Source organism: Pterocles gutturalis, unplaced genomic scaffold, assembly GCF_000699245.1.
Source record: "Pterocles gutturalis isolate BGI_N339 unplaced genomic scaffold, ASM69924v1 scaffold31387, whole genome shotgun sequence".
Classification (NCBI taxonomy): Eukaryota; Metazoa; Chordata; class Aves; order Pterocliformes; family Pteroclidae; genus Pterocles; species Pterocles gutturalis.
The window spans coordinates 1-10,868 of record NW_010108830.1 but is presented as its reverse complement, the minus strand read 5'-3'; the positions used below and the strand labels follow the sequence as shown (position 1 = coordinate 10,868).

Here is a 10,868-nt window from a genome sequence, read left to right as displayed (position 1 = left end):
TGGTCTTGGCAACTTATTTTATTGCTCTAAACTGAATAGAAGTGTAAATCCCGTAATACAAAATACCCCATGCCTGTGCCGGGTATTACAATAAATGGATTTATACAACTGAACTATAATTCTACTTTATTTTTAATAATAAAAATCAACAAGAACACTACATATCTACTTTCTGATAGCCAGCAAGTCTGACTTCTTTCTTCTTAGTCCCAGTTCTCCCTATCAGTAGAACTGAATTAATGCTATCTACCTTCTGTTGTAAAACACATTCTAAAGATGATCAACCTCAAATACTATTTATTTCCCTGCTTTTAAATTGTACCAGAACTCCTATAAGTAAGGACTAGCCAAAAACGTATCTTCCTGGACTAAGAAAAAATTCAAAGGAGTTTCCAAACTCCCTCTCAAATCTTGCCTCCTTCTATACTCATGCTGTATATGACCATTGGTATGGAATACAGGACTCGGCTATTCCCATAGCATTTGCACAGCATTTGAAGGGTCTGGCATGGTTAGTGGTGCATATACCAGTCTGAATTCCAATCCAACTTACAAATAAGACAGGGGAGACATATTTAACACAAAACCTGTTGTTTCAGTAGGGTGATGTTTATGTAAATCGAAAGTGCTTTGTACAGTCACACCATTTAGAGTTTTAAAATTGTGCTTTGGGGGGCAATTATTTTCCTTTCAGCAGACATTACTATTACCAACATTATTTACTTAACTCCTAACAACAAACAGACAAGGATCAGCAAAACTAACAACAAACAAACAAGGATCAGCAAAACAAAGCTACGCTGTTTTAATAAGCTTTGCACCTATGTCTCACAGACCAGTGATTATCTGTAGAGACACAAGCAGTAGTATTTTAACCGTGTATTAGTCTTTGATCATCTTACTAACACGCTGCTGTTTTAGTTTGAATACACACAGTGTCATACACAAAATGTTATCCACCTCACTACAGAAACCTTCTCTAACCAATACCAGTGATCGGGGGGAAAGGATGAGTTGAGACCAGAACTGATACCAAAAGTCATCTCAGTTACAATATGCCTACAAAAAGGAGGCATTTCATACAATGTATTCAAGCACACAAGTTTAACCAAGAAGCATGGAGGAAAAGAGGGAGAACTAGCAATTGATTAGTACAGACCTTCTTTCAGAAAAGACTTCTCCCCCTCCTTCTTGTGGAGGAAAAAAAAAAAAAGATACGTGAAAAGCTCTATTCATATTAAGCCTGTAAGGAGATGGGCTCTATGATTTGTCAGTACTTATTGAGGATTATACTAATTCAGCACCAGAGAAATGAAAATTGCCCACAATTTCTTTCTCATGACACTAAATGTTTATTTTACTGAATGTTTACATGTACTTCTAGGAGGAACACTATTAAACAAATTATTTCTGTTTGCTAAATGATCAAATAAGAAGTTAAAACAAAAATTACTGAACAGGAAATATAAAAGCTTACATGTCCTCCCATGGATATTCCAGTCATCCCTAGTGGTCCATAGCCTTCTCTCTCTAGCCAGTGCAAAAGAGCTGCCGATTCTAGAACAAGAGCTCCTCCCATCACAAACAGGTCCGAGACATTTTTTAAACATGACCGTCTTTTCTCCCCAGAAAAGGAAAATATAGGATTTATTTTCTAAGATTAGATTTTGACAGTTCTCATCATTCTATACATACTTTTATACAATGCCTGATCACACTTCCAGAGAATTTTGGACCTGAACTTCTGTTGATTCAACAGGAAAAAAAACAAGTACAGATTCTCTGGCACTTCTACTTTTTCGTTTAAATGAGAACTAGAAATAGACACCTGCTAAGCTTCTAATGTAACATCACTGACAGCCTGGTCTTCTAGAAACAGATATTATCAACATTAGAACCTCATTAGTAGTAACCTTCTGTCCTGTAAATTTATAACAGATCTTTTAGAAATAGCATCAAAGTGATACAGTACTAGACATACACTATCTTATTTGCAAAAAAAAAAAAAAAATTCCTTTTTTTTCCTCTTATTTACCTGTTTTACATCATTGAAAAATTGCACACAACATTTGAAGAGCAATCAGTATGTCAGCTTTGGAAGCACTCATCAATGTCACTGTAAGACTGAAATTGTAAAGTGGTAAATTTGTCACGGTACTGAGAAATTCATGTACTGTATGCAAAGCATTAAAACACAGAAGAAACAAAAAAAGTAAAAGCTATTCAGCTGAACCATCAGAGGGACTCTCAAAAAGTGAAAAAAAAATGTATTGTACAGAGCAACTAATACACCTCTCATTTGGGGAGGGGGACGGTGTATTTTCAGTATCACAGATTTCAAAAGACTACTGGCCTCTTCTGCCAGCATATAATCACATTTGAGACACTCTGAGCACAAGGACAAAGCTTACTGTGCAAGTCACAGAAGAAATGAACACAGCTGCTGCAGACCAATGTGACTCTAGGAAAGAGCTTTGTTAGGAGAGATTCCTCAGCCCTCTCCAGCTGCTTTATTTATTAAACACTGCTACTAGCATATTAACTAAAACTGCTGCTGCCGTTTTGTAACCTTGTATTGAAGAGTGACAATTACTGGTTGGGGTATTACACTGAGCATTCCTCTTTCACAGAATCCTTCTCTGTATCATGCATATACTAACCTGTCAAGCTAGACAACTGGGAAAGATTTGGAAACAGCCTTGCCAAATTATTTAATATAGTCTTCTGTTCCTCAATAACTGGAAAAAACCCAACAATGGATGTATTCCAGCACACATACTCTCCTGTCACTTTCCTATACTCTTACAATTCTAAACACAATAATAAATACATATATATATATATGCTTAACAGTTCTCTTATCAAAAAAGCTATTTTACAACAATCATCTTAGTTGGTAAACGTAATTCAATATTTTTGAACAAGTGGTTCTTATGTCAAAATAAATTCAGCATCTGCTTTGAAAAAAAAACTAGAAACTATTTTTTTTTAATTAAAATTTTCTCCTTAAAAGCAATTTTTTTAAGCTTTTGGATTTAGGAAATCCAAAAGCTGAAATTAAATAAAATCTAGAGAATCTAAAATGCTTCACTGTGAGACAGTGCTCCTGGTAAAGTCCTAATAGAATGGACAGGTTTAAGAATTTCAGCTTTAAAAATAAATTACCTTCTATAGGTCTTCTACTCACATTAAACATTCAAGTTAGGATTAAAACACAAACTCATATTTCGACTTTAATAAATACTGGTAGACTAAAACCACAGCTTTGCCTCAGACACATATACTGTTGAATTCTGTTTATACTCCAGCAGTTTGGAAAATGTGGGAAGCAAAAAACCAGGACTGCCTAATGAGGCTTCTAAGTCACATTTAAGAAACTGACTGAGGGAGCCAAGTCCTGTAAAATACCGAATATTGAAGTTTCCACTGAGTAACAAACAAGCAACACCAAATTTATTTACATGTCTGACTGTGGTCCCCTTAGAATATCTTGGAAAAGCAAAATCTTAGCGATTCTAACAGGAAAATACATTATCTGAACAAAGATTATTCACAGTTGACTGAAATACCATTACAGTGTTTGCACATGCAAAGCTGTGAATCAGGAAATTAAACTGATAGTTGCTTGCATTCACACTCATCTCAATCTGCACTCCAAGCTCATCCTGTGCAAACTTTCCTGATCACCGTGATCTCTTAACACAAAAAATGACAAAGCAGTCTAGCCAAGGGTAGACAATTTCGCATTAGCAGGTTACAATTGGTCCATGCTTGGGATTTTTTTTTTCTTAATAAGCTATCAAGGTTTATACTACTTTGAACTTCTGGAGGAAAAAAAAAAAGTGTTATTTTAAAAAGACAGTATCCATGAATGTAACAGTAATACTTACAATTGATCCTTAGGTTTTCTACAGCCATGTAGAAGACTCAAGTTAAAGAAAGCAAACAACTTTGATATAAACTGGCACTTAAAATGTAACGCAAAATAAATCATACATATAAATAGGACTGATTAAAAGTTGGAACTTAAATTCCAAATATTTAACTGGAGCTAAATCAAGTTAAAACTAGTTTGATGATGTAATCTGCAACACAAAATTTTACTTATGTCAGGTATATGGGTAGGAAAAAAGTGTAAGCAGAAATCCTATTTAATAAAACAGGATAACAGTGTTATAGAAGTTACTGATGAGTTGATGACAGGACAGAACTTAACTATTTTTTTAAAAAACAAATCTTAAATGGTAGCACTAAGTTTCCCAAAAGTACCTGAGGTACCAAAGCGTTGCATTTGAGAAGGGAAGGCATAAGAGACAACCTTCTTCTCTGTCATTAATAAATTCAAAAGTTACACAATATGATGTAGAATGAATGCACAGTTTTCACTTTGCCATGGCTAAATGAATCCTATCAGTTCTTTGATCAATACACAGATTCGTATCAGAACTTCTGCACTAATGACCACAGTAAGAAGCTGTAGCAGACATTTAAAAAAAAAATCAGAAAAGCAATACTTGTAGAAGTAGCACATTATACTGTGTTCCACGTTGCGTTTCACGCAATGGTGACACTTTGCTGCTATCCACTGAAAAGTCAGCTAGAAATTGATCCACAAAGTAGATATTATACCAGCGTGATAAGTCTTCTACCTTCTGGAGAAAACATTGAGAATAAGTATCTTGCTTTCCACAAAAGGATATAATAAGGATTTTCTAGCAATAGAGAGGCCATACAAGCTTCTTTAATCATTGGGCGTGCCATTAAGGTGCGTCTCCTCCAGAAGTGCTAAAGATAAGATGTACAAACATATATTAAGATAAAATATAATTATTTTAATTTCTTGATAATGATCAGTTTTACATTTTACATACTCACATGATCTCCAGTGCCTGCTAAATGAATGCACACAGGTCTGTGCTTGCTATTCCATCTTTTGGGTACAATGAACTGAAATCTATGAGAAACAAACACCTATCTTAGCAAAGTAAGTACATCTATTTACAAGCTGCACCAGATAAATGAATCTAAAAAAGAAACAAAAAAAGACTGAATATTTTCATAACCCATGCAGGCAAACTGCCAATAATTCAGCAATATCACTTTTCATAAACACATCCAGCAAAGAAAGGAATCCAGAAGTAGGACAGAACAAATGCCAAACAAGAAAAGGAGCCAAGCTGAAAGATCATGTTCCTAAAAAAGGCGACTACCTCATCATCACAAATTAAATTTTGCAGCAGGGAGAAATGGAACTTCAGATGAAAAGCAGCCTAAACATGTATGACTAGCTCTCCTAGGAAGCATCGCTATTTTTCTCCTCAGGGCACAACAGCTGAAACTGAAGATTAAGATTATTTTAATTTTTTTACAATTAAAAAAAACCCCAAACACTCCATGAAACTATTCTATACACCCATCATCAATCACTGAATGCCTTCTGCTGCTAGTCAAGCTATTTACAGTTTAACTGCTGGGAAAAGAAAAAAAAAAACCACCAAACTTCTGAGCCACCAGTATTTTTTCCCACGAGATGGCGCACTGTTACCTACAACAGTGTCACACTTCAGAAAAAATATCCACACAATGCTCTTGAGAGAAAACTGTAGAGCCTTTCAAAACTGTAACAACACTGTCCAACATAACAATTAGCATAACTTCACTACAAACTGTAAGCAAATACAGATAAGGGAACAATCAGTATACTAGATTTTCCCGTATGGTACTAATTCATCCAATAACATTAAGAGACAGTTTCCTTCTCTAACCAATGGAGAGGTGGAAGAGAGAACTTTTTCTGACATTCCTCAGTGTTACGTGTTTAAGTACACATAAAAACACCAACTAGCAATATTGATAAAATTGACAACACCAGTATCAACTTGAGCTGACAAACTTTTATGTTTAGTTTTTAAATTATTAAACAAAGCTTGTAAAAAATAATTCCATCAAGAAAGTTTAGCTCAAAACTAAAAACAAACAGAAATTATTCTCCCTTTCCAAACCCACTCCTCAACTGTAAAGCAGCGTTAGTGCCAAACCAGCAAAAATGCCATTAGGTATCTTCTGACATTTGGGGATCATCCATCTTTCCTTAAGGATGGGGTTTTTTTGGCGTGTCAGATACATACTTTGCTAGGGGACTTTTTTATTATTATTTACACACAGATTAAACTATCACATGAATAACATTTATTTTCACTTTTGAGGCAAAAATCTATTTTAACACATTAGTACAAAAGACAGTTTGAAGTATTTAGGTAATTTGTATCACAACAAATTAGTTTCACAAAAAAAAAGTACTTATAAACCATGCTTACCTCTGCATTACTAGTTTCAGAAAGGAAATATCACTTGGTTTCTCTTACCTGGCTACAAGAGATTCGACTGGCAGGATACCTGGGACATAATGAGCCAATGGGGAAATGAAGTGCCCCTCAAGGATTTTACAGTCAGATTGCTCCTCAACCTACAGAGAAAATGGGACAATAGCAGCATATTTCACACATCAGTGTTTAACTTGCTCTGAAAGCCAAACACCAGTATGATGTCTTAAAGCAGAAGAATTCGTTATAGGATAAAAATGTACTTAAAGCTGAGGTCTCTTTCAAATGTAGATGTGTATTAACAAAGTAAAAACATTTGTTTCAAACTTTCCTTTTGTTAAATTACCTATTAAAGTAATCAAGGAATAAACTGTAATGCTGTCTCATTTTAAATAACTTCTATAATGCCTAAGTTTTGAGCACATTTTGAGCTTGAAAATCTGACATCTCACCCCCCACCCATTGTATTACTCCAAAAAAATAAATCAGTATCTGTATAACCACTGCTTTATTCTTCCACTTTCCTTCCATTTTCTGCTAGTAACCCGTGACTGCTCATTTTCCCATCCCTTTCAAGCCTGTTTGACATTTTTGCCATTGCCTCCTAATCCTATCCAAAGCAGCTTAATTTAAAAAAAACAAAAAACAAAAACAAAAACAAAACCACCTCCAGAAACCAGCAAACTGTCAAAGTATTCAGCATGCCACAGAACTGACCACCAGTGCATTTATTTGACTTCAGAACTACTCTTCATTTCTGACCCTCTGTTCACACTTTCTAGGTTGTAAAGTCTTCAGCACAACAATTACTCCTATCTGCACACCTCACTTTGAAGCATAGGGCCTCCTTTTCCCAATCAAAAGCATTTAAGAACTCATATGACATTGATTTCTTTTGCCTCTACAGTTTCAGCACTTCCTCCCTCACAGGAAACTTTTAATGTCCCTTTCTTGATACAAAGGAACGGGGAACACCTGCAAAGTCAGCTAATGCCTCCTGTTAGAAGACTGGTGATCAGCAAAAGCTGACTGAACACTGTTAGAGGTGCATTCACCACCCCATCTCTACGTACTCCCTAACTCAAGTCCCCAGTTGCCAATCCCAGCAGCAAGTCATGCTGTAATAATGTTAAATATCAGGAAAATGTGGATTCACATGACACCAGGATTCAATACCTCTATCCTATAAAAGCAGCCTGCTAAGTACTAAGTTAATTTTACCTTTATATACTATCAGGAAAATAAATTTAGTTAAACCACATCATCTCCTGCTTTTAAGTACCTTGTCAATGAACACTGGGTAATCTTTTGAAACCAGCGTCTGGCATTTTTCCCTGTTTCCAATAATCTTTCTGAATTCAAATATTCTGTTGAAAGGAAACAAGTAGAGAAGATTCAACTTTTAATCTAAAAAAGAAGAAGATATATATATATGTATATAAAATTTCAGGAGCTAAAGTAAGCCACAAAGAAAATAAGTTATGAAGCCACCTTTCCACTTACAGATTAATCAGGCTACCATAGCATAGGTATACAAGAATGTTTTTAAGTTTAAAAAAAAAAAGGCTCAGGTACATTGCTTGTGGTTGCCCATCTTTTAAATAGTATTTTACACCTGGTATTTTGAAGGCATGTCATTTTCCAGTGTGAAATTAGGACATGGAAAACTCCTACACTTACACATACATTCCTGTAGCCACATTGGGGCAATAGAGACTGAACCTGTGAAAAACAGGCTGGACTGCCAACATCCAAGTGTAGCTGTCCATGACCTGAAGTCTAGCTGGAAACAAGTTAGTAACAAGTTAGTAGCAGCATTTAGGGAAGTTCATGAATGACACAAACTGAAGACTGAGACTGACAGCTGGAAGGTAGGGCTACCATCCAGAGCAACCTGGAAAAGCTGGAGGAACAGGTCAACAAACATCCTAAAGTTCAACAATAAAACTGCACAATCTTGCACCTAGGACAGAACAGCCCCATACAACAATACAGGCTGGGAAGTTCCCACATAGGTAGCAGCTCTGCAGGAAAAGCCATGTGGTTTCTGGTGGAGAGCAACTGAATGTGAGTTAGCAGCACATCCTTGCAGCTAGGAATACCTCTGCATTCAGCAAGAGCGCAGCACGCAGGTCAAGGAAACAGGGTTTGCATTACCTTGGGAAGAAAAAGCTAAGGGGTAAATCTAGTTGCTTTCTTCTGCTTCTTAAATGGGCTGCAGAGTTGTACAGAGAAGATGAAACAAGATTTGTCTCAGAGGTATACGCTGAGGACAAGAGGCAATGGCTGTGCGTTGCAATATAAGAAATTCCTACTGAAACACAGTGAAAGATTTTTTTCACAATGGTAGTGGTTAAGCACTGGAAAAGATTGCCCAGGGAAACTATGAACAACCTCCATCCTCAAGAGACTTTCTAAATGCAAATGGATGAGCTGCCAAGTGCCTTGAATCAGCTATGAAGTTAGCTTTGTTTCAAATAAGGGTTTGGACTAGATGCCTTCAAGATGGCCTTCTCAGTTTTTTCTACACTAAGAATAACTTACTCATTCATATGGTTGTAAATACACACAAAAATGGTACCTGACCAACAAAAACAGCAGATCTGGGTGGAAAGTACAGAACAATAGTATAACAGGAATGATGTCCACTTTCGCAACATCAAAGAAAACTAAACTCAAGGGACAAAGAAAAGTCAGTCTACCACCACAAAAATAGCCCTACTACATAGCCTTCGCTTTTCTTGCACTGGACAACAAGTGTATTAAGTATTTGTGAGAAAATAAGCTAAATAAAGAGATGTTTTGCTTGAAACAAATCTTCCAAAAATACTGCATTTATATATTTCCTCTGTAGTTAGGAGGATACTGAAGGCTAGATCTTGCACATGTTGAGGAATTTCAACTCTTGCTAATGAGTTGAGGAAAAGACATTAGGGTATGAACAGTCACCACATCATGGGTGTGCACATAAAACTTTGGATTACATCTAGGCAGGGCAGTCTGTAGTATCAGTTGACGCTTGACATGTAAGAAATTTAATAATTTCTTCTAATGGATCTTCACAGCGATCAGTTTAAAGAAAAAAAAAAAAGATGGCGCTGACATTATTTCTGGCATGTCAGGGCACGCATACTACAGTGGTACTCCCTCCTCCCACTAACCAGTGTGAGGATCCAGGAGGAGGTGCTATTCTTCCTTCTTCACCCAGGTGAAGCCACACTGCTGGGAAACAGCTCATCTTCTTCCCATTCAGAGGCAACACATAGAACAAATTCTTCTTCCACTTCTCAGATCAGGAGGCCAGCAAACCTGCTTCCCCAAAAGCCTTTGATCTCCTGCAAGAGGTTTCTTTTCCCCCCATGAAAAGGAAGAGCCTTAGTTGATACTACTACCAGCAAAGCTTCTTTATTGCTGTTTGACATTGGCGTGATTACCCTTACAGACTCCATGGAAGAGAAAAGTCTTGCCTAGTCTTGCAATAGCTAACAGTAGAATTAGTCAGAAGTTCCCCTACATAGCAATTGTATTGGGGGGAGATAGGGACGGAGGAGTGAAACTTCAAAATGTCTCACCAAGAACCTAAAAGTTTGTAAGAGAGGCTTTTCAAAACATCAAAATACCCCAATTTCAGATACACACATGTAACAGAACACAGAAATGCTGTAATCAAAACAAACCCCACAGTTTTTGCTTATTCCAACAAATGTAAACTAAACATTCTAAAAATCCAACATTCTCATTTTACAGGAAAGTCTGCTATTTAAGAGAAAGATCAACTGAAGAAAGAGACACAAAGCAATCCAAGTGCAATTTAAGATGAGATGTGAAGCTAATCTATGCTTCACTTGGACTTAAAAATAACTTGCGTAACTCCATTGCTGTCCAGACTGAATAAAATTTTCTTTCAGTATTTGAAATTTTCTTCATTGATTTTCAAATACATAATAATTAGCTTAATATATGCAGAACACATTCAGTCACTTAATTTTTATACTTAAGAAGAAATGCAAATGCTCAACTTCCAGGTGTTTCTCAATAACAACTAATAAAAATTAGCAAATAAAAAGTTTAAGAGGTATTTTCATTCTTTTCAGATGTCTCAAAAATACAGAAAAAATAGGTTTACTACTTTGGGCTATGAGAGAAACTTCTGATTACGTCTTACACTTTTAAAGGTCATTATTACTAAAAACTTACAGAAAGCTGGCAAGATCCTATTTAAGGTTAAACATAAAAATTCCTCCACAAAAATTCAGGTTTTGTTCTCAGACAACACTTTTCAGAGATTCTGCTTGAAGTATGTCATCATATATGCAGAAGTTTAAAATATAACTGGACATACACATTCTCTCAATAAGAGCCTCTTTAAACACAAAAGATTTAGGAAATCACTTTAAGACTTCTTTTAAATCCACTTTCTGCCTTCGTATAGAAACGCATGATTTCCTAACAAAACAAACTTTAACACTTTTTTTTCCCAGTACAGAATAGTAACAATTGTTGGTACTTTAAGGGTTGTTTTCTTATTTTTATATAAATATTTAT

At 35.9% G+C, this 10,868-nt stretch overlaps 1 protein-coding gene across 1 annotated transcript in view; it reads right to left on the bottom strand.

The window, feature by feature from the left end:
• LOC104461254 (chromosome unknown open reading frame, human C4orf29) overlaps positions 1–7,690 on the bottom strand; it is a gene marked incomplete at its 5' end in the record, with an annotated part of 14,494 nt that extends 6,804 nt beyond the window's left edge. Inside the window, 6 exons of the mRNA XM_010072772.1 lie at positions 1,478–1,616; positions 3,891–3,918; positions 4,701–4,785; positions 4,876–4,954; positions 6,366–6,466; positions 7,606–7,690. Of these exons, the coding sequence (XP_010071074.1) occupies positions 1,478–1,616; positions 3,891–3,918; positions 4,701–4,785; positions 4,876–4,954; positions 6,366–6,466; positions 7,606–7,690 (517 nt within the window). The remainder of the gene's footprint in view (positions 1–1,477; positions 1,617–3,890; positions 3,919–4,700; positions 4,786–4,875; positions 4,955–6,365; positions 6,467–7,605) is intronic.
• Between the last annotated feature and the right edge of the window lie 3,178 nt (positions 7,691–10,868).